Raw genomic sequence first — 25,306 nt, forward strand, 5'->3', positions numbered from 1 at the left:
GAAATAAATATATTTTGCTTCAAAACAGAAAATTATCTGCTAGGAAGTTTCGGTTGAAGTCTGAAATCTGCTTGCTCTTGCTACTGGATTTTACAGCTCGAAAATACACTCTCTTAACTCAAATTTCAAGTGATAACTCAATACTTGTGTAACAACAATTTCAGAGACTTGAGGGTGTTATTTATAAGCGAAAATCTGACTGTTAGCCTCCCAATTAGTGGCCATAATCTGCCTTTAACAACCTTTATTTCATGTGAAATATTTCAGTTACAAGTCATAAGCAGAATCAATAGCTGTCTGCTGGAATCTCGCGCTATTGAACTCTTCTGCTGCTGGATTCTATCTACTGGAAAAATACCAGCTTCTGAAATATTAGTTGCTGCTGGAATTGTTAGCTTCTGCTAGAATTTTGCATTGCTACTGAATATTGCTAGTTGCTGCTAGCTATTGCTGAAAATTCGGGTTCTCACACCCACCATTGACAGGCTAGCTCTTTCAAATAAAGTTTATAATCCAATCCGCCTATTTGGTGATGTACTGATCTTATGATTAATAAACTCGATTACATTAACTTAAATTGATATCAAATAGATTCGAAGTATAACGTACAGGCTAGAAGATCAACTTGTGGTCTAAAAATTACTTAAGAATTTTCAAAATATATTAATTCGGCTTATTTGAATGGTTAAATTGATATTTATCGTGCTTAATCATGATGTTAGCGTATAGGTGAATAGAGGAAGTGAGGTCAAAATGGCGGAAAAGAGAGGTATTTCGCATGGTTTCGGTTTCTCGGCGTCACCCGACAATATCCTGACACAAGGGATCAATGGGGGGTGAGAGGTCGTGTATAGCTTAAAGATGAAAGATTTCAAGTGAATGATGATGGAATTTTAACAAGTCATGTTGGAACGACAACCTAAACATCTTATCTGTATTAAATTTGACATCTCGTATTATTTTAACAAGTTAGTGTATTGATATATATTTACATTAATTTTGAGTTAAAGAAAAAGACAATCGAAAAGACATTGATAAAAAAGCGAAAGCGAAATCAAACAACAAACACCAACAATCATCACCAAAAATCAAGTAGATCTGAAGCGAGAGAAATAGTCGCTCTATGATACCATGGTAAGATATGTAAATTTTGGAATGGAACGGTCATCTCCGTTATCAGAGAAAAGAAAAATGAAGTTAAAGACACACGCTTTTGTCCAAAATATATATACATTTCTATTTCATAGAATCACGCTTTTGTTCAAAATATAAACACACGACTATTAACAGGTGTATTGGATTCAAATCCTTTTTTTCTTCTTACATCTAAAACACCGTTTGAAGTTAAATATATGATAATAATATTGAGATAAATAATATAACACTATAAAAAAATAAATAAAAAATGATAGTTAATACAGTATTTGATTTGATTGATAAATAATAATTTTTTGATTTGATTAATTAAATTTGAGATAAGATGATAAAATATGACAAAGTAAACATGAAATATGATAAATAAATCATCAATTGATTAATAATATGCCACTTGAAACAGTGCTTCGGGATGAAGCTTCACAATCTTACTCTAATATAATCAGTTTAAACTGTGATTACTAATCAATCGGCCATTTATGCCGCACATCTTGATATATATATAATCACATATTAATTAAAACTATATGTTGGACCCTGTAAGTGTACGAGTAACTTGTCACTCACTCATGATATGATTTATCTGATATTTGAGCATTTTGAATCGAACTCAATCTGATACATGTGTTTTGATAATTGATATATTTTTATGAAAGACAAAATATAAAAAAAAATTCATGTAAGAATGTCTCAAGGGTTAATCTTGTGAGACAGATCTCCAATACAATCGATGAAAATTATTACTTTTTATGTCCAAAATAATATTTTTTTTACTGTTAAAATATCATTTTTTGCTAGTTATGTTATAAGAAATATTATGTAATATATGCTGATTTGAGATAAAAATATTACTTTTTATGTCAAAAATTTATTTTCCACTGTAAGTATGAACCAAGTCAATCCGTTTCACGGATATTATACAAGAAACCTACTCCAAAATATATTATATTTATGTATAAGAGTATATGCTTACTATCTACATGTAAGGCTTACACATGACAACTTAAAAACTCATCTCTCTCATTCTTGTCATAATATTCCTCCTTCTTGAAGCACCACAATACACTTAGCTTGTTTAAAGTGTGTATTAAAGATGGATCAATTTATAGTATTCTACCATATATAAAGAAAATTTATGGTCAATAAAGTATTTTTCTATACTATAAACAAGTACATAAAAAAAACTCGAAAAAAAAAACTCGACTTGATTCGATTTTACTGAACTATATATTCCGACAGACGTTATAATTTAATGATCTATGTTTTGAAAAATTCAAGCATGAAATTGTTCCAAAGATCCAAGAAGGTACTTCCCATTGTTTTAGACAAAGCTAGGTATCATGGCTCCACTTAAATACAGTGGTGGATTAATTCCAGTTGTCTTCTTCTTTCTGCCACAATCAAAGGGATAGCCAGAAGAATGAGTCGTTACTAGACCCATTAATTAATTAATTTATGCATTTTTATATAATAAAAAGCAAGTCTGTCATCGTAAGCACAAGCGATGAAACATACTTGCATGAATAAAATATGAATTTATACATTAAAAGGCTAGGATCAATGGACTTAGGTATCGCCGTGACAAAATATATACCTCATGATTATAAAAAATTAAAATAGTTTAAATATAAAAATATACACAAATATTACCTCAAATTATCATAGAAAACTATTTGAATTTATACATTGAGAGAATGTTTGGATGTTATTAAATTTTAAGTTGTTCAAGAGCTTATAAGCTTATATAATGTATTCGGTATGTAAAGAGCTTGTCGTTTTCAAAACAAATTTTAAAGTTTATACGTTATTTTTTTTAAAAAAAAAAACCACAATTCTAACTTTTTTTTAAGGAATAGATATTTTGTGAGACGGTCTCACGAATCTTTATCTGTGAGATGGGTCAATCCTACCGATATTCACATCAATCCTACAGATATTCACAATAAAAAGTAATACTCTTAGCATAAAAAGTAATACTTTTTCATGAATAACCCAAATAAGAGATCCGTCTCACAAAATACGACCCGTGAGAGTAACGTCTCACACAAGTTTTTGTCTTTTTTAAGATATGTTTTTATTTTTAAAGATTAAATACCCTAAAAAATTGATAATATCTCAAATAAGTTAAAATAAAAAAAAACTTATATAAGAGCTAATTATATGCTACTCGTACGTGATAATACTTACAATACTTAGGTTCCTCATAGCCAAAAATTTAGTGTTCCCACAGTAGCATTGGTTCTTGACTTCCAAGGCTGCTTGTTTTGTCCTTCACCGCAGAATTTCTTTTATTTTATTTTATTTTTCAATTCTTTTGGCATTGGAATACACGAAATTTTCGTCACTTTCTTGCTTGGTTCCCCTTCTCCAAATTCCAATCCATTTCGTTAGCTGACTCCGTCTGATATTCTTGAAGATCAGTTGGATGCTTCTCTGGAAATGAAAATCTTCTCGAAATGTCTCTTTTGCTTCTCTGAAAGACAACCCCAGATAAGGTCTGCGTGCTCCTTTTATTTTCAATTATATATCATTATTTTTTCTTACTTCCTATGTCTGATTTGCTTACGATTATTAGTTTTTTTTCATTTAGTTCAAGCAATAACAGAGACTATCCGTGGGAGATTTACACCCTGAAAGAGCTCATCCATGCAACAAACCACTTTCACAACGATAATAAGATAGGTGAAGGTGGGTTCGGAAGTGTTTACTGGGGTCGAACAAGTAAAGGAGTCGAGGTACTCATAAATTTCTTGAATCAAATCCATTCAGTAACCAATAAAAAAACTTAACAGAGAAAAATTTTCCTTCACCGGGATTCAAATATTTGGATTGCAGATAGCAGTGAAAAGGCTAAAATCCATGACTGCGAAAGCCGAGATGGAATTCGCAGTTGAAGTGGAGATTCTTGGTCGGGTTAGGCACAAGAATTTGCTGGCGTTACGAGGGTTTTATGCTGGTGGAGATGAAAGGTTAATTGTCTACGATTACATGAGTAATCATAGCTTAATCACGCATTTACATGGACAGCTTGCGGCGGAATGTTTACTTGATTGGCCGAGAAGAATGAGGATTGCAATTGGATCAGCAGAAGGATTGGCGTAAGTATTTTGATTGTTGCATTTGGTGGAAATTAGTTAATTCAGTTGTTTACCATTAACTTGCGAATTATTGATTCTTATATATATCTTCAGTTGGCAACTAGTAATATGAACAATGGAAATGAAGAAAGGTTAGACTGGAAAATTTTAAAATTGACCTTAGCTCTAAGTAATTAGTTTTATATAGCTTTTGGTCCTTCGAATAAAATTTGGTTTACTACAATAAATCAGTTTAGTTTTCACCTTGTTCCGATATTTGCGGAAGTTTTCAATTTCAGCCAACATATCAACAATTGTTAAGCATTATGTCAGCTATGTCGAGTGTTATGTCAGTATATANGCATTAAAATCAAAATTTGACTAATTCAAAAACATAGGCTAACTTCCGGGACGATTTTTCCTAAATCCTTACATACTTGTATAGATTTGTGAATATAACAAAATAATGGGATTTGTCTCCAATAAATTCTAAAAGTACAGTTTAACTTTATTTATTTTTCCTGAATTTTCTTCTCTTTAAACCTTTTGAAGTTACTTGCACCATGAAGCAAGCCCTCACATAATACACAGAGACATCAAGGCCAGCAACATCCTCTTGGATACAGAATTCCAGGCCAAAGTTGCAGATTTCGGGTTCGCAAAACTTGTACCTGAAGGAGTCACACATTTAACTACAAGAGTGAAAGGAACCCTAGGGTATCTAGCCCCTGAATACGCCATGTGGGGAAAAGTTTCGGAAAGTTGTGATGTTTACAGTTTTGGGATTCTTCTTCTCGAGTTAATCAGTGCTCAAAAGCCACTGCAAAAGCTTGCTGGTGGCGTTAAACGAGAGATCCGGCAATGGGTCGCTCCATATGTCCGTAAAGGTGATTTTGATCACATTGCAGACCCAAGATTGAGAGGCAAATATGATCAGGAGCAGCTGAAAAGAGTCACTATGGTCGCAATGAGATGTACTGAAAAAGACCCGGAGAGTAGGCCGAGCATGTTGGAGGTGGTGAGATGGTTAAAGGGTAGGGTTGGGAGTAGGAATAAGGAGATTCGTATTGCTAAAGACGATTCGACTGATCACGAGTACGATGAAGAGGTTGATGAGGAAGAAGAAGACGATGAAACAGATTTTGAGGTTTTAGGGAAGGAAAGATTCAGGACATGAAATTAGGATTTGAAATTGTTCTGCTTTGTTTTATTGGAATTCATGTTTATTGTTTTATTTTATATANTATTCTAAGTTTACGTCATTTTAAAAATTAAAATTTGGTATTAGTGGAATTTTTGGCTCAATTTATCATAGGAAACTATTTGAATTTAGCAGTCACTTAACAGCCTGCCAATGTTCTCTACTAGGCTTAATCCTGGATGTGCTAACTAAGTCCAAACCACAGGCAATGTCCGGTGACACCGTAGAGAACATCACGCTTCCTACCGCATTTGTGTAAGGTACTGATGTCATACGTACAATTTCCAATTCAGATTTTTCCTCTTTAATGGAGACCAACTTAAGGTGTTCAAAAATTGATGTGCTGACATTTTTAACATATTTAATTTTCTGTCCCTGACAATTTTCATACTTAAAATTGGTTTTGATGCGCCAAGATTCTTCATATCAAATTAAGAATTGAGAATCCTTTTAAGTTTCTCTATTTCCCTAATTTCATTGCACGCAATCAACATATCATCTACACAGATTAATATATATATATATATGAAAGAATTAATGATATGGTAGCTTGGAATAATAACACAACGATCATATTTGGACCTATGGAATTTTTTTTGTTGCATAAAATCATCGAAACATTGACATCACTACCTAGAGATTGCATAAGCACATAAAGAGATATTTGAAATAGGCAGAATTTTTCAGATTCTTCTTCTTTCAGAAAACCCCCTCTGGTTGAGTCATTAAGATTTTTTCTTCGATATTGCCATGTAAGAAGACGGTCTTGACATCTAATTTCTCCAAATTCAAGTTTTGGATTGCAGTATTCATCAATAATTTCTAATTGAGATGTACTTAACAACATAAAAAATAATTATGGTAGTCTACTCCTTTAACCTGAGAAAAGCCTTTAGCCACTAATCTGGTTTTAAATCTGGCAGTATCTACCCTTAGAATTCCCGGTTTGCGTTTAAAGACCCATTTGCTACCAATGACCTTTTTACCATTCGCTCTATCAACAAGAATCCATGTTTAATTCTTAACAAGTGACTAAAGTTGTTTTTCCATAGCTTTCTTCCATTTAGGCCAATCTTTACTTCTTTTAGCCTTGTTGTAGTTAGTTGGTTCTTCAGGTTCTAACACATTAGCCACGTTTAAAGCAAAAGCAATAAGATCCGCATTTGCAAACCTTGATGGTGGTTTTATTTGTCTCCTTGCCCGGTCTCTTGAAAGGACATACTTATCAAGATGTTGATCAACTTCATATTCATTTTGAAATACTTATTCATTCAGTTCTTCATCACCTTGGGACATATGATGAATATTTTCAAGTTGAAAGTGGCCTACTCCACCTTGATTTTGGTTTCCTGTAACTTCAGATTCAAACATGTCATTAAAATTTTGAATCTCCACCTCATGAGATTGCACACTATGTTCAGCTTGTTTAGAGCCTACTGTTTCTTAAATATTTATGTTAGTTTTATAAACCATATTTTCATTAATATTTATATCTATACAAATTACATATTTTTATCATCTAGTAACCATACTTTGTAACCTTTAATATTAGTAGGATATCCAAGAAAAATACCTTTCATTGCCTTAGGATTCAGTTACCTTAATAACATTAACATAAACCGCATACCCAAATATTCTAATGTGACCATATTCAGGTTCTATATTTGACCACTTATATTCAGGAACCATAAAATCTATAGCAAAAGAAGAAGATCTATTTATAAGATAGCAAGCTATTGAGGTAGCTTCTACCCAGAATCTATCGGGCATACCACATTCACGTAGCATATATTTAAATTTATCCATGATAGTTCGATTCATACGTTCAACTAGACCATTTGTATTGGTGTGCTTGTGCATGTACGTTGTCTAGAAATTCCATATTTTGACAAAATTCATCAAACTATTGACTACAAAATTCTAACCCCATTATATGTTCTCAATCGCTTTATTTTCTTACCCAATTTATTTTCAGTTTTACATTCTACAAATTGGTTAAATGTTTCATTCTTAGTTTTCAAAAAATATATCCATAATTTTTTAGAATAATCATCAATTAAAGAAATAAAGTATCGAGATTTCTAAAGTGAAAGAGGCACCTTATAGGTGAACCCCACAAATCATAATGAATGTAGTCAAGTGTTGATTTGTTCTTGTGGATAGCAGTATTAAACTTGAATTTGTGAGCCTTGTCAAGCACACAATTTTCACAAAACTCGAGATTGTTGATCTGCTTGGGGTCTAATAAACCTTGTTTGTTTAATTGAAGTCCTTTGAGACTCATATGTCCAAGTATTTAGTGTCATAGCTCAGTTTGATCCATGTTAATGTACATAGTTATACTAACTTCTTCGGTGATAGTGGTTCCTTGAAAACATGCAACCCTTGTTCAAGAATTCCTTTCAAAACTACTAGGGATACTTTAATAACCTTCAGAACACTGCTTTCAGCCTTGTAACTTGAAAATATGTTGTCAATCGTAAACGAAAAGGAAATAAATTAAAATGTGAGTATCATTAGTTAGTATTGTGCGTGGTTGTTGTCAACACCATCATACAACATATGCAACAAAAATTAATTATTTAACACATACGTAAACTTTAATTACCAGAATAAGACAAATTAAATTATGCACAAGTACGTATACTTGTACAATGCCTCATGAAGAAAATTCACTAGAAAAATATATAAATCGTTTACATAAAACAATATTAGTGAGATTAACAAAATCAAATTCCTTGACACTCCAAAGAATTAAAATGCATCAAAAACTCAAACCAAGTACTAGATGCGTAAAACAAAAAAAATGTATTGCTTAAAACAAAACGAAACCACTTTTCACCCAATACTTCACGCAGTATTGTTCTTGAGTATCGTCAACACCAATCAGCAACACGGTAATAATGTGAATCAATCACACAAATTCTTCACACGAAAATCTTCAATTCTGAACTCTACGTATGCTCAGAAAATTCCAGCAGCTCTGCCCATGCCTCTTCTCCGAACGCAGCAAAGTGATCACCCGATCACACAAAAGCTTCTCATCAAAATAAACTCGGCTCTCGTATTTTCCTTTTATGCAAGAACCCCTCTGCCAACCACACACGCGGCCGTGAAGCACTCCATATTTATATCATTTACTTGACCTAATAATAATTCCATAAAAGAATCCTACAAAATATAAAAACAAGAGTTTAATAGGAAGAAAACTCTATTCAAATCTAAGATATTATATCTTAGGAATAAATAACAAAAACAAATTATGAATGATAAATATCAAGATTAGATTAGGTCAAACAAGTCTAGAAATGCAAAACACTTATAATTTAAAAGACAAAATTAATTAGGAATAAAATATTCTTTTCATACTAAATCTTTTTTTTTCCCCATATTATCCAAGGATATTAAATTTCTATTTAAATCAGGTATAAATCTAACTTCATATATCACCTTCACATATCCATTCTACATTTTCTACTTTATTGATCCAAACATGAATTCTACAAGATATATTGTTTCTCATTAAAACTTGTCCAGAATCAACATATTTGTAGTCAAAGAACCAATCTCTTGGAGGGGACATATGATGAATGCAACCGGAATCCATTATCCATTCTTCTATTGGATCATCAATAGATATTATAAGAACTTATGCATCATTGTACCTTTCCAACATATTTATTGTGTCAACGACGGGGTTTCGATCATTTTTTTGATTAGTTTTTATTTGGGGGCAGTTACTTCTGAAATGTTCTTTCTTGCAAATCCAGCAGGTTTTCTTTTCTTTGATTTTGACTTTGATTTGGGCTGGTTTCTGCCTTGTTACCATTTTCTTTTTCTTTCAAGGGATGCATACTCATTTTATTTTAAAAAAATAAATTATTTCTTTTAAATCTATGTTGTACTTTTTTCCTTCTTAGGTCTGAATTGCGCTAGCTGTATATTATTATTTTTTCATGCAGTTCAAGCAATAAAAAAAGGCTATTCATTGGAGATCTACACTCCGAAATAACTAACTAATGCTACTAATGGCTTTAATTTCACAACAATAATAATATCAATGAAGGCAGATTAGGAAGCGTTTACTTGTATATTTTCTTGAATCTTAACATTCTTGACGCGATTCATTGATCAATGAAAATTTTATATAAAATTTAATTGGGCACCGTTGCTATACGCATTGGTGGAGCCACATGTACAAATACCCGGGCTACCCAATTTTTTTTTTGAAAAATTTATATGTAGATTTTGTATAATTTTAGAATAATATGATATTAGTACATGTAGATTAATTTAAAATAGTAAAAAATTCTAGAGTTTAAAATTCTAGCCCGGACAGAACCATATTTCTGACTCCGCCACTGGCTGTACGTATATTATCTTAAGATCGATATCCTCTGTAACTAGCTCGTCCCGATCATGGTTTTAAAAGTGATGGTTCTGATTACAGTGAAAGGCGGAATCCGAACCGAATTACCACTTGGATGGCTCCAGTTTCTTTTATGGTTCAAAAAGATCTGAATTAAAATTTATTAGTTTAGATTTTAACATCAAAAAGAAAAATAATAACACAAACACTTGGGGTAATTGGACTAATTGTTCAACAATTAGTATTAAATATTATTTGTCCTAAGTTATTATAATAACTGATTAAATTTAGTTTATATCAATCAAGTATGTTAATTATACAAATTAAAGTTTCCTATGAACATACGTCGCTCATACTAATCTTATTCTTTTGTTTCGATTTGATAAAATCCACGTGACAATGAATTTCAAATCTCAACGAATTATTTTTGAATAATTATACTGAATTTCAAATTTACTCCGATATGGAATCATTTCAAATTCATTCTTCAAATACTTCTCAAATCCAAACGCAACCTTGAAAAAATTTCTTCGACACATTAACAAATTTTCTTGACCGCGATTTGAAAATTGCAATTGCAGATAGCAGTGAAAAAGGATGAAATCCATGACTGCAAGAATAGAGGTGCGTGGAATTTTCATTATTATACGAGTGATTTACATGAACAACTTGCTGCGAAATGTGGAATAGTTCACCATTATATGAGTTACCGCAGCTTAATGACGCATTTACATGGACAACTAGCTGCCGAATGTTTATTGGATTGGCCGAGAAGAATGAACATTGCAATCGGGTCAGCAGAAGGATATTGGCGTAAGTACTTCGCTGGACCGCTTGATTGCATCTGCAGGTAGAGATTAATTCATTCAGGAGGTTTAATATTTAACTGGGGAATTGGTTTTTTCCATACCAATCACCAAATGGTATAAATAGTATTCAAAAACGAGATTAAATAAGATATAAGGTTTTAAAAATTAGGCAAATTTTAGGATTTTCTCCTGTATGATTGTGTCTATATGATTTTAATTCTCTCTGTATTATCAAATTTCATAATAAATTCATTATTTGTACTTTTTTTTTTAAAAAAAATTAGTCATATTTCTATGTGGCGCTAATGATGTTTTGTGCCACGAAAGCATTTGCGTGAAAAAAAATGGCTAAATTTTCGATCAAATGATCAAAATTGTCAAAATCATTAAAGATACGAGAATAAAACTCAATTTTGGCATACAAAAATACCTAAAGATTTGCAAAACAACTCTAGGGATAATTGCATTTTTTATCTTGCAATTTGCATTTTATCAATTTTTAGTCATATTAACGGTGAATTTGCAAAACAACTCTAGGGATAATTTGCATTTTTATCATTTTTGTTCATGTTATTGTTGAATTTGTATTTTTAGTCATGTAACTTATATGTTTTTTTTTTTTTTTTTTTTTTTTTTTTTTTTTTTTTTTTTTATTTTAACTTATATGTTTTTTTTTTTTTTTTCATTTTTGGTATTTTTTTTATTACCGGAGTCTGTTGTGTGTTCATGTGGCGGACGTGGATGGTGACATGAATTTTTAGAAGAAAACTTACATGTATGTCATGAGTTTTTTGAAATATTATTTGGAAGGAAACACGACGGACTCCAATCAAAAAATGAGTAAAAATGAAGAAAAACATACAAGTTACGAGATTAAAAATGAAAATTTATAGCTGACTGGATCAGAAATATAAAAAAAATATGAAAGTTACCAGACTAATAAGTTCCCTAAGATGTGCATTATTGAAAATCATAAAACATGTGCGTCTTGTCTTGTGTATTATAAAACAAATTAATTCTGATGGTGTGTCATTAGAAAAGTATGATTAACTAAGTGATTTTTAATTAATTAATATAAATCAAGGGGGTTTTATATAATAAATCCGTACAATTATTTGACTTTTGTGACTTTATCTAGAAGATATTGTACTATTAGTTTTTTTTTTTTTTTTTTTTTTTTTTTTTTTANTTTAATATTTTATTAACACGTACTACAATATTATTAAGTATGGCCAGGCCCCCGTCAACATTAAGCTTTTTAAAAGCTAAACCTATATGCTTGGAAAAATTATATTTTTTAAAAAGTTTTTTGGTACACATAATTTGACAAATTGGTAAACGAAATATTGAAAATAGCTTGATTGGTACACAATCTTAATTAAAAGTCACTTTACACACAATCTAAAATTCTTTTAACTCCAATTATAATTATTATATTCAATTAGATGCACATTTTTTTCAAGGTTATTTTATTAAATAATTTTTTAAAAGAATATTTATTTAAAATTATTATATTATGATCAATAAGTATCGTAATCTTTATACTTATAAATTATAATTATTAATTAAAATAAAGTAGATAAATTATACATTCAAATACAATATATTAAAACATATTTATAAATATCTAATAGAATAATATTATTTTTTATCAATATTATAATATTATAGTTATGTATTAAAATAATTACAATTCAATATATTATCATATAGACATATACATCTAAAATATATTGATAAAATACAACAAAATAAACATATCTTGTTAGAGCCTAGAGGTACTATTTTCGGATGATTGAAATAACCCTAATCAATATTTTACTTTTTCGAAATCTAATATTGATATGTTAAAATCGGAAAAAATGTTTAACATGAAAGTTTTAGACCACAAAAAAAACATAAAAATTTCTCGAAAAAGCCAGAGCAGTAAAATGGCAGCACATAAATCTCATGTACTCATTAAACCGATTTGTGTGATCCCGACGGTTGAAAGTTTTTTCAATTTTTTTTAGATATTCCTAATAAGTTTCATGTTTTTTTAATTGTATTTTTATTTTAATAGAAAAGAGATATGTTATTAAATTTTTATAAATATATTAAAATATGTTTTAGTTATGTATATGATTTATTTATTGAATTGTAATGTATAATTATAAAAACATAATACAGATCAAGAAAAAATATCACTTTATTATATATTCATAAAATTTTTAAAATATATTGTAATTGAATATATAATCTATTAGTTAATTCAAACATTTTTATAAATAAGTATGATAAATATTAATTATATAATAAGTTTGATTTATTTATGAAATTTTAATTAATAAAATAGTTTTTTTTTTTAAATATGTATCTAGTAAAATTTAATAAAAATAATTGAACTTAAAAGTAATTTAGATTACGATATTTTGTACTCTAATCCCTTATTTTATCCTTAAAAAAAATATTAATCAAGAACGCTTAGAAAGGATATAATAAAATTGCTCTTTCCACAAAGCAAAGGAATGAGCTATTTTTTTGAATTTTAATCGAATCGTGTACATGTAAGATATTTATAATATTTCGTATATAAAATTTTCAATTTATCAATTGTACGTGTATCAAAATAATCTTCCGAGGAGACTTTTCGTGGCTCTGATCTGATTGACTTAGATTTAATCTTCACAAGCTCTTGATAAACCCAAGTGATGTAATCTGACAGACATTTTCTCTGATCCGAAAATGACTCCGGAACTCTGATTTGGTACACTGCTTAGTACCCTTGTAAAAGCCCGTATTTCGTATTCATATTTTAGCGGAATTATTAAAATTTTTCTAAATAAATAAATAATTAATAACTTGCTTCAAAATAAACATGTAAATAATTTCAACTTTAAAATAACAGCGGAAGGAAATATTGTTTCAAATGCCAACTTAAAAATAATCCAACATATTAAAACTGAGTTTAAACATAATAAAAATGCATAAACTAAAACATGAGGTCCTCGGGTATACTACTGCTGCCCCAAGATAGCTCACTGATCTACGCCCTCCGTCTCGACCTCATCGGTACCTACAGCAATCAAGTCTAGTGAGTCTAAAGACTCAACATGTATATATCGTGAATAACAAGTAAATATACAATAAAATCGCATGCAACGTAAAAACTATGGTATCGTAAAGCGTATGGTGAAAATCGTATAATGAGTAATTATATCTACGTGCATATCTGAAAATCATACGTAAAAGCTTTGCTCCATAGAGCTCTGTCATATCATATCATAATTTTCTGGTAGAGATAATGTTTCTAAGCAAGTGGCCCATAACATAACGTAAGCGCCTGATCAGACTAAACCACAGTATACTGGGCGGTAGAGATCAATCACAGCCCTTGGACTGGATGTCCGTACCCATACATAATCATAAACCGGTCGTAAGTCACCGGACGGAGAGGTCCTCGGTTGCGCCTACCGACTTCCAAACCCATAACATAAGGTGGCCACAAGACATATCGCATATATCTCAAAAATAAACATTTTATATTTTTATGCACGTAATATAATTAAAACCTTATTTTTACCGGATGAGTTGGATCGCCCCCAGGCTTGCTGCAACCTAATTCTAATATATGACACATGCAAATATTCACATCTCGACCAAAACTTAACAATAGAACAAAAAACGAGACGATTAGGATCAACAACTTGATTTTTAATCATGGCTTCGTATTAACCCGAACCAACATTAAACCGACGTTTAACCATGATTAAAAATACCCCTAATATACTGAAAAACATGCATAAGAATTGCAAAACACGAAAATAGGTTAACGAAATCCAAAAACATAAAACACTCTTTCGAGAGTCATTTTGGCACCTTTCACCGTAAATTCTCGTATGACCTCTAAACTCGACCAAATCACAAACGGCCAAAAACATGACCTTCCTAACTCATTGAGGTACTGTCCAGTCCAAGGCCATGGGCTAAAAGCCAACCAAGAACTCAGAAAAACCTCCTGAACCGAATTGAAAGTTGCTGTCAAAATACAGCAGTAGCATTTTGTGTGTTTGTAGTGTAAATCCTGAAATTTATGACTATGGGCTTGAACCACCGCCCAAGGACTCTTACCAACATCCTAAGGTATTGATTGAACCATGGCTAAGGGCTAAAAGCCAACCACAAACCAAGCAAACACTTAGGACACTCACAGCTCAAAACCGAGAGAGCCACTTTCTGTATAGTGTGATGTATTGCATTGTTTTGTTGTCTTGTATCGTTCCAATGGCCATTTGAGCGACCATGGCTCGATCTAGACATGATGAAGTGTTGTATGAACCATGGCTATGAGCTAGGAGCCAACCACAATTCATCCAACATCTCCAAAACCGAAAGTTACTCACACCAAAAATCAGATTTTGAAAACCGAAGAGCTCTCGTCATGTTTCTGTAAAAAATCTGAGGGATCTATGAAAAAAGCTTTGAAAAGATGATTTGGTCACGTCCTATACATGATAAGGAAGTGCTCTAACCATGGCTACAGTCCCTAGGACAGCCAAGATTCGAACACCCCTTTAAACAATCCAATGACAGAAACTATGAACCAAAAATTATGGGCTCATAAAAATGTTGCTGTCATATCTTTGTTTGTGCGTGTATGGATGTAAACCAATAGACCAATAACACCCTAACACACTCTAAAACATTCCTAGAAGCAGCCATGGAAGCCTGGAACCGAGCAACATCCTGAAATCAACAAAACTTAGCAAACCCGTGAAGTTGAAAACAAAGAAGTTTAGGAAAATCTGTACAGATTTTGCTTGGCAACTTGCTGTCAATTTCGTGTTTTAGCTTGAATCATGGTTATATAATGGTTTAAAAATATCTATAGGACTTGATTGAAGAGCAAAGAAACAACATATACATGCCTGAAATTTTTTTTGACAAAAACAAATCAATACGACGAATACGAGCGACGTCACGGAGTTGGATCTCTTTCCTTTCTAATTCAGCTGTTGTTGCACGGTTTTTAGCTGTTGTTCTTTTCTGTAATTTCAAAGGTAATGGAGTGTGTTTGCTAGAAAATAGAGATGAGTATTATAGGAGGTGTTAAATGGGTATTGAAGTGCACTTAGTTGAGAGTTACAAGTGAGAATTTGAATTGTTTCTTCAACCTTGCTATATCTGTTCTTATTCTCTCATTCTTGCTGTTCATTCACGATTTTATCAGCTGTTTACTTCTGATATATTCGAGCATCTGGTTGTAGGATATGTAGGTAAGGAAAATGAATGTTACAAGTAGTGTTAAAGGTGCCACAGCATACATTAAAATGGGAGTTACAAGTGAAGGATTTGAATAGTTTTTGAAATGTTTTCCTTTCCCTTAGCTGCCGTTGCTTTTGTTCTTATTCTTGTTGCACGTATTCTTTTATTGGCTAGCACCTTGGATTGAGGAAGAATTAAGGTGTATTATTGTGTTTGAATTCTTATTACTAATTAAAGAATTAAAATGAGAAATGAATACTCCATGATGTGCAATTAGGAGTGGTTTGAATGGAGAGTTATAAACTCTTGGAAATATATTAAATTTTGAGTCAAAATTATTTTTAATTTGCATGGTATATTATTGCTTTAAATCTTGTATTTTAGCTTCTTAAGGTTTTAACACCCATTGAACATTTTAGTGAATTAACAAATTTATTTAGACTAAACTCTTGCATGGCATTGAATGATTTAAAATTTAATTATTTAAATGTTATGTTTAATTTCTTGAATATATTATACCTAGATTAATTCATCCTCATTTGTTTACACATTTTAATTTAAGCTTTAATTAAATATTAACCTAAAGAACTTATTTACTAACTTAGCTCTAATTAATTTAATAAATCCTAAAACATCCTATTTCTTTAAATTAAATTATTCCTTAACTTAAATTATATTTAGGATTATTTTATTATTATTAATCTTATCTCAAATCTCCCAACTCCGGTCCGGCTTCGCGTATTTATCCTGAAAAGGTAAAACTAAACATCTACTTTTAAAATAAATAATCATAACTTAACAATTATAAAATGAATTAAACGCTTCTTATATTTATAAAATTCATATTTAATTTAAATAATGGCAATTATGCATGGCTTATACGTAATCTGACTTTTGGGTTCTACAACCCTGATCTAATAGACTTGAATAGCTATACTTAGAGATGGAAAAAATAATGAATTTTCAATATATCGATATTACTGTATCGAAAAAATGTCGAATTTATCGAATTTTCGGTATACCGAAGATTTCGGTACGGTACGTTAATAATACCGAATTTTTCGGTACGGTAACTGTATACAATTTGAAAATTTCGGTGTATGCCGAAAAATCGAAAAAAAATATAAAAGGTTTAAAATATATAATATTTTAAAACAATAAATTTAAAAAATGTAAGGTTTTTTCGATATAAAACGGCACCGACCGAAATCTCGGTATACGGTACAACTTCGGTATAATCGGTATGCTAGTTATATGTACCGAAATTTCGGTACGGTGTCAGTATGAATTTGCTTATATCGTAATTTTTGATACGATACGGTATATAATTTTCAGTCTAATCTGAGAAATACTAAGACACTGATCTTGTTCTTTGATTTGATAAAAATCTTAGCTTTGATCTGGTTCGGCTGCATCAAAGATGTTAGTGCACAATAAGTTTTAAGTATTGTCAATATCCAAAACCGTAGACTGATATTATGTATTGATCTTACACTTAGAAAACATGTTACCCCATCCAAACCCATTTGGGTAAGAAAATGGATGCACGTTACCTGCTCCATAATTTAATTTTTCCAAACTTGTCGAAAAAAGATTGTGTGTCGGTCAGGTATTTATTCGGATCGGACCCATCTCCATCCCTATTTCATTTTGCTAAAAAGCTTTCAATTATGCACTACTTATGCCAATTTTTTGCCAATAAAGTTTAAACAATCTTAATTGTATTAGCATGGCTCAAGCAGAAAGGACTGTCCCAGGAATTTCCACTTCATATATATGAATTATCATGAGAAATTTACATACAAAACAACCATTTCCTTAGCATACTGAATCCAATTACAGTGTGTGAAAATTCAACCAAAATTTGGCCTTAAGTAGTGCAATAATTTTATTTTTATTTTTTTTAAAACTTGGCAACCTGTTGCCGCTAGCTTTGATGTGCTCTAGGTAAATTAACGCAGTAACCTGCGAAGCACGCTGGTCATGTAAACCACAATGGACGAACATTGTGAGACAGACTCAAAGTTGAGATGACAAAAGCAAAGAGAGATTGAACCTCTGATCTCTTGGTACTGACTCACCATACCCTATCATCCAATACCCTCTTGGGGACAATAACTTTGTTTTGTTGTGTTAGTCCTTTTAAGCCAGAGTATTGACATAGTTATATCTATCATGTCAATAATGTCTCACATCATGTTATAATTTCTGGGAAAAAAAAGGATTAGAAATACAAAGCAGATCGACTTATTGCATTAAGATCAAACTACGACGGATTAGAATATCAAACACCCTATTTAAACCAACTTGTGGGAAGATCGATCGAGCCTCAGAAAATTTTCCCTTAAATTTTACTGCTACTTTCTACACAATTTGTAATAACAAAAGCAAAAAAGTTGTGCGTGGGGCATCTCTACTACGATACAAGATCATTATTAGATTATGAATAATTTTGTTTTTTTAATTCAAGAAGGGCTTTTTCATTTAATCGTGGGGTTGTTTTTTGATTGATGGTAACATCGTACTTAATCAATAATTTATATGATGGGCAGATCCAATGATATATCAACTTTATTCTGTTATCGAGCTAGCTCAATTATATGATTTCAATCATTTTCAAACACATGCAAATGTATATATTGCTGCACGTTGTCAGACCATTTGCAAGCACAAATAATTGCTCTACTTGCATAATTATTAATACCAACTTGATCACTTAATTCAAATTTGTGTGCAAAATAGGGAAATTCCAAAAAACGAGCTGGTCTAATAGGGTTAATTTCGTCTTTTCATCAGTCAAAATTCAGTCTTATAGGTTAATTTCGTCTTTTCATGAGTCAAAATTCAATCTTAAATTGTTTTTTTGCTTTGCACATTTAGTGTGCTTTTCTTAGAGTAATATTATAATGCTAGACGTGTTGTGTTGAAATATTGTTTTCTCGTATATGAGATGCAGAAGTTTAAAAAAAATTCTAATAAATTTTATTCGGCAAAAACTTGTGTGAGACGGTCTCATAAGTTGTATTTTGTGAGACAGATATCTTATTTAGGTCATCCATGAAAAATTATTACTTTTTATGCTAAGAGTATTATTTTTTATTGTGAACAACGGTATGGTTGACTCGTCTCACAGATAAAGATCCATGAGAGCGTCTCACAGGAGACCTACTCATTTTATTTTGAGAATCAAAAATTTTTGGGCGTCGTATGATTCAAATTTCAGTAATAGAGTGTTTAGAGTTTAATATATTTGGCGTTCTAAACACTGAACACCAAACTATTCTTGAATTAGCTCATATTTTCTTTTTTGTAATTTTATACGTACAATCAACTAGATCACTCTCGTTCTTCAATCTCCGCCTACGATTAGAAGACGATGTTCTTTTTCTAATTTGCATTAGAAAACTAAAAAATGGATTTGAGATTCAATACGCCGACAGTAATATAATGGAGTTGTGATGGCCTAAAAAATTCCCTATCAATGTAAGATTCTGGCCGTGAACCTTTTGAAAAAGTGGGACAAGACCTTTTAATTAATTCATTAATTAAAATTTGGCCGTGACTTGCATTTCACTTCAAAAATTAAAGTGGCCGGAGTCCTTGTAATTTTACGAGGGAGAGATCTTAAATTTTGTATTTATCAACTCTTGATAAATACTTAGAATATCTCAAAGTTTGAATCATTATTAGATATTTCATTGAGTTATTCTAACTCGATTTTTTAAAATACATACCTAGTTGTTTTTCCTTTCTCAAATATCTTATGTGTATTTTCAAATTTTGACTACAGACGATTGAATCTAATAACTTATATCTGATTAACTAATTAAGTAGTTTTTTTTTATAATATATAATTAATAATTACTTAATTAATTCTAGATTCTTCTGAATTAAATTCATTGGATATTTTATCATATAAAAATCCACTAGTCAACCTGTGACTAGAATATTAATTCCTTGTTTAAAAATTGCACTATCTTCACAAAAATAGTAATCATGATAACTTTGACAACTTCCAAATACAGAATTGACTTATAAACTCTTTTATAATTAATATGTTTAATCCTATTAAACTGCAATCGCGAAATTCAACTATATTTGAATTCGACATTTTCAACGGGAACACAAATCCATTACTTATTTGACATTCAATAGTTCAGGGATACAGTTAGTCGTGGATTCGAGCTACTCATGTGATTCAAGGCAACATGTCTCTTTTTTTGACTTACCCTAATTAGCCTTATTCCGTGCACCATCTCTTGATCCCAAGAATGTAAGAAATCAAATATGATAGAGGTAAAATCCACAAATTTCAAAATCGGTGTATATTATTGTACTCAAAATTTGTACTAAGTTATCAAAGATTTTTTTTAAGATAGTCAAGATTATCTAAAGTGGTAGGTGATAATCAAATCTTTGTATACAAAATATATAAGTAATTCGAATTTTGAGTAATAAATACACCTAATTTTTTATTTTGATATATAGATATACACAAGTCAAGATTATGTAAGATTCGGTAATTAATGCAAGGAGATATTTGATATACACACACATGTTTATGTGTATTTCGAAATTTATGGGTATAGTTTCAAAACTAGTAAATTAAAATTCAAGATAAAAATTTAAGATAAATTGATATTAGATAAATTGAAGTGTAATCTCATAATTTCGAAATTATCACATATTTATGGATACATAATTCGAAGATACATACACCAGGAGTGATGAATAAAAGTCTATACAAGGTAAAAACTTGTGTGAGACGGTCTCACGGGTCGTATTTGTGAGACGGATATCTTATTTGGTTCATCCATGAAAAAGTATTACTTTTTATGCTAAGAGTATTACTTTTTATTGTGAATATGGGTAGGGTTGACCCGTCTCACATGAGACCTACCCTCTATACAATACCAAGATTCATTCTTGGAATTTCAAATCCCACTTATCAAAGAATCAAGAACTCTGACCCCAATAATATTAAGAAGATCAAAAATCCTATCTTGAGTGCAAATCATCAAAAAATTCGAAAAACTTCAAAGGGATAATTCGAATTTTGTGGGTACATGGATTAAATATGTACTGCAAAATAAAAGATCTGCTGGGTATGGAAACATGGACATTTTGAATCCTAGGCCTTCAAGGGACGTATATTTCGAAAATGGCATACCCAATGGATTGATAAAGAGATTATGATCTACATTGGATTGATATTTATCCTAAATTCAAGACAAGAATACTAAATTTAATCATGAAGATAATATACGATCTAGATAGTATATGCACCTCTATAAATATAGCAGCACCCTTATTCGAAAATCATAACTAAAATTCCAGTCGAAAATCATCTCCCAAGGTTTGTTGTAGTCATCGAAATATTGTCCATGTTCGAAAAATTCTTTTCCTCACTGGATTGCTCATAATCCAATCTCCACCGTTCACCATATGATATCATATGTTCTAAATAACATATCCAAAATTCATCCAAATCCAACGGTTAGGTTTTTCTATACAGACCCTGCCAAAAATCTGCTCAAATTCTAAGCGAGAATAATATACCTATTGTTTTGTCCATAAACAGGTCAAAACAATTTTCAAACTTGATCGCTACCGTTCAAAATTTATTTTGCTTACATGTGGACGTACGTTGCAAGTTTAAGCATGATCCATTGGTTCTATAAGTTGCAAATGATTATGCAAAACGACTTATTTTTTGGCCGAAGTGGTGCTATATTTTCGAAGTGTCGTTTGCGTGGTTTTTCTATGGTTTCGAATTATTCAAGCAATACTAAGGTAAATGTGTTTTTGTGTATAATCTGGCACGCTTGTTCTTTTATGTAGTCTTATGTTTTAAATTAATTCAAAAATGAATAATTTAAATTTTTGAAAGTTTCGTTCGAGCATAAGTTATTCATCTCGTGTTGTGTTGAAAAAAACCTATTTTTTGAGCTATGCTATGATTCAATTGGATATGGGTGGGAACGCCAACTACGAAATATGAATATGTGTTTCGATTCAAATTATGATATATTATGTAAATATTTCAAGAATTATAAATGTATGTTATTATGTGTTTCGAACGACTCCCCACTTGCTGATTATTTCACAAAATACTCAACTATTACTTTTCCTCCAAGATAAGAACGAAGAAAAAGTAGAGGGAGAGCAAAATATGTTTTGGGACTCGTGATTAATATGTTTCAATTCAAGAATTTAGTTTAGTCACGTTATTTCAAAATTATTTTATTAAGTTGAAATGTTTCTGCAATGCTATTTTATTTTGGAGTTTTTCATTATAAAAGTAATATTATTTTGAGTTATTTTTTGAAATAGACTGGTTTTGGTATATATTGTACTACGAGACTTATTGTTTTACGATTATATGATTGTTGAACAACTCCGGTATTGATTAACCACAGGCTCGGGACGTGACAATGGCACTAATCGGATCATGGTAAGAGCGACTAGTAACATCTTTCTATGTTCCTCTAGATATCACTGATAGTGTCTACAAGAACAAGTAGGTTATAGTTAACTTACAGTGCGGTCCCTTCAACACGTATATTCCGATTGAATCTGCAACTATTGGTACATCGAGAGTTGCAAATGGATTCAATAGCGATGCGATGTAACTTTGAGTGATCATAGGGAAAGGGTTTTCCGTAAAGCACAACTCTTACTCTCGCTAGAGATTCTTCTCACTATTAACTAATCATATTATATAAGTTATCCACATCGTAGGTAAGAGGTGAATTCCCAACTACAACGTATTGACTCTTACGTATGTTGGAGATACACCCAATCTCGTCACCTCGACTGGAGTCGGTAAACGAGTCAAAGTGCAGTGCTAGTAAGCAGAACCTCCATATTATCGCGGGTCAAATGACTAATAATGTACAACTATAACCGTTGATTAATCCACTCGATAAGTGTTAACCATTTGGAAAATCCGAGAGCGGGTTGTTCAGTGCCTCATCCAATGAGCACTCAACTGCATGAGTAGACATCTTCATGCATTTACCAATGAAACATGACGTTAACATCAAAAATGCTAGTCTCGAGCTCGAGTTACATTTGTCCTTGTTTTAGGCTGCTGGATCGACTAGAAATTAGTTTAGAATATACAACACACTTCCTAATAAATTTCATGATACACTAGACTCGTGTACCTCATGGTATTTATAATATATTCATGGACTTTATCTATGAATCTTGCATAAGTATACAAAAAAATAAATGTAATAATTAGATTAAATCGTACATTATTATTAAACTAAAGATCGTTTTAATCAAGATTCGATAAAGTCCAAGCCACAAGTTGACTTGCTGGACACCTACTCTAAAACATTGCTGGTAAAAAAAATTTGACCTGTTGGCAGCAAGATCCAATCTCGATCATTTGAAGGTAGCTTGGTTGATCATCAAATATACAAAAGATAATTTATACATTTCAATATGTTCTTCGCACATAAATTTAGTATTTTGCTCTCCCCTAATGTCAATTTGAGTATAATTTCCCGCTTTTGATAAGCCAAACTCCAGGCAGCTCCGCCACTGTTACAGCAACTGAATGATAGGCACAGCTCAAACCACGTTATATAATACATTAAAACTTTGCAATGAAGAGAATAAAGACGGGCACAACTCCTGCAACAGAAGGGCTTACGAGCTATTAAAGAATAGAAGAGGACTAATGCATGGAACCGCGCGGAGACGCGACATACATGATACACTCCAGTACCAGGTGAGTGTAGTGCCCCATTTTTCCGAACAATGATTCAATGTTCGTTATGCATCTCGTACCACGATATGTACTTCCTAACGAAGTATTTGTCTTATTGCTCACAGACTTAAATCACAAGCGGCTAACAAACAGAACAGAACTGAACATCAATTGTTCCAGAAAGTTTGTGCATACAACAAATGTATCTGCACAGAAACGCTAACCAGCAAGTGCAACACAAAAAAAAAAAAGAAAAAAAAAGAACAGTGTTACGAAGAATCTCTCGAATAAGAATCCAGGGGAACTGAACAAGGTATATTTACGGACAGAAATAAAACCCAATCCTCAATTGGTTGATCTAAAAAATCTTATTTCAAATAACAAGAAAAACCTAAAACAGTATAACAATTACTGGAAACACAATTCCCACATGTGTACAATTTAAAGTTCAGATTCTCCTGCCGGGACAACGCTCATACAGTTTCGAAAAAACCCAGGAAGAGATCTGACAGATCCATTCGTCTCCATTAATTAATCAAATGGAGCAGTCTTTCTTGCATAACGGGTAAGTCAATGTCTTTAAGATCATCAATCAACTGCAAATATATGAATCAAGCAGAAAAAAATCAGAAGAAAAGTGGATAAAAGTACTAAAAAACCTAGCTAATTCATCATTCTGATTATCGGTAACTTTACCTCGGCATGGATTTTGTGAAGAAACCTCTGATCATTTTCTTTGGTGGAAAGACAAGAAACAACATTTAGGCCTCTGGCCTGAAGCTCCTGTAGCACGCCCGAGAGCCCGAGCCCGAAACTTTTACAGCTGCTGCTGATAAGAATCTCCACTCCTTCCCGGCCCGGAGTCACCACCACACGATTGACCAATTTTTCGTTACTGTTTGAACTTGCCATTTTTGTCCCTGAGAAATTAGATCGCTTTTCTAGTCGCATTTTCAGTTCTTGAATACGCTCCTGCATGTGTTTTATGTAATTCACAGCCTCCTGCATGTGATCTGACACTGAGCGCTTCCCCTATGTAGCATCAACAACGCAGATACGAGGAAAATTAAATCATAGCTAACACAAACTTAGTACCTGCTAGAAAATAACCAGATGGATAGATTCAAACTTGGAAAAAACGAAAAGGGTTTGAGAATCTTTCTCTCGGACCTTGATATACTCGAGAGGCAGAAGGGTCCGAAGAGAAGCGTAGAGATTAGCCATTTCTTGCCTTCTGTGCCGCTCATTTTCTCTGTGCAAAACCCTCTTCACATTGCATTCATCGCTCCTCTTTCTTTTGCTTTCTTTGGTATTATTATCAATAAGATCATTATCAGGAAAAGCGTGATTCGCGATCTGACTCTGTAGGATTACTTCACCTGGGTGGGTGGAAGGGGCTCCAAAAACCAGCTCATCTCTTTGTTGTAAAGGAAACATCTTTAATAAATACAAATCTCCAAATCCTATCTTCTCGGATTTCTTGAAATTTATAATAAGGAAGAAGATTTGGTTGGTTAGGGGTTGAGATCTGGAATGGCCCTAATTTGGTGGTGTGGATCCATTGCAAGATGCTCGAAATATAGGAGATTGAAGAAATGACCCCACAACTATAATTTTAAATGAACAAAATTTTATTTTGATATGAAAACTAATTGATTAATTATAAAATGATAGATGAATTATTGTAATTATTTAATTTAGTATATTATTAAACTAAAAAAATAAATT

General features: G+C 31.7%; 2 protein-coding genes across 2 annotated transcripts; one reads left to right on the forward strand and one right to left on the reverse strand.

Annotated features, from left to right (window-relative positions):
• The first annotated feature begins 3,369 nt into the window (after positions 1-3,369).
• LOC140983559 (PTI1-like tyrosine-protein kinase At3g15890) lies at positions 3,370-5,432 on the forward strand. Its single transcript, XM_073450649.1, has 4 exons — positions 3,370-3,650; positions 3,746-3,890; positions 3,991-4,253; positions 4,785-5,432. Exons 1-4 carry the CDS (start codon positions 3,595-3,597, stop codon positions 5,407-5,409), a joined length of 1,089 nt encoding a protein of 362 aa, XP_073306750.1. The 5' UTR covers positions 3,370-3,594; the 3' UTR covers positions 5,410-5,432.
• An 18,298-nt stretch (positions 5,433-23,730) lies between these two features.
• On the reverse strand, positions 23,731-25,147 carry LOC140983211 (transcription factor bHLH36-like). The gene is made up of 3 exons (XM_073450158.1): positions 24,749-25,147; positions 24,275-24,610; positions 23,731-24,174 (listed from the first exon to the last, which is right to left on the reverse strand). Exons 1-3 carry the CDS (start codon positions 25,013-25,015, stop codon positions 24,106-24,108), a joined length of 672 nt encoding a protein of 223 aa, XP_073306259.1. The 5' UTR covers positions 25,016-25,147; the 3' UTR covers positions 23,731-24,105.
• Between the last annotated feature and the right edge of the window lie 159 nt (positions 25,148-25,306).

The sequence above is a fragment of the Primulina huaijiensis genome, chromosome 8 (assembly GCF_012295235.1).
Source record: "Primulina huaijiensis isolate GDHJ02 chromosome 8, ASM1229523v2, whole genome shotgun sequence".
Classification (NCBI taxonomy): domain Eukaryota; kingdom Viridiplantae; phylum Streptophyta; class Magnoliopsida; order Lamiales; family Gesneriaceae; genus Primulina; species Primulina huaijiensis.

Coding starts and splice junctions, on each gene's coding strand:
- LOC140983559 (XM_073450649.1), top strand. CDS start 3,595: ATGAAAATCTTCTCGAAATGTCTCTTTTGCTTCTCTGAAAGACAACCC. Junction 3,651..3,745: donor GAAAGACAACCCCAGATAAG/GTCTGCGTGCTC, acceptor TTTTTCATTTAG/TTCAAGCAATAACAGAGACT. Junction 4,254..4,784: donor GGATCAGCAGAAGGATTGGC/GTAAGTATTTTG, acceptor AACCTTTTGAAG/TTACTTGCACCATGAAGCAA.
- LOC140983211 (XM_073450158.1), bottom strand. CDS start 25,015: ATGTTTCCTTTACAACAAAGAGATGAGCTGGTTTTTGGAGCCCCTTCC. Junction 24,611..24,748: donor TGCCTCTCGAGTATATCAAG/GTCCGAGAGAAA, acceptor GATGCTACATAG/GGGAAGCGCTCAGTGTCAGA. Junction 24,175..24,274: donor TTCACAAAATCCATGCCGAG/GTAAAGTTACCG, acceptor ATATATTTGCAG/TTGATTGATGATCTTAAAGA.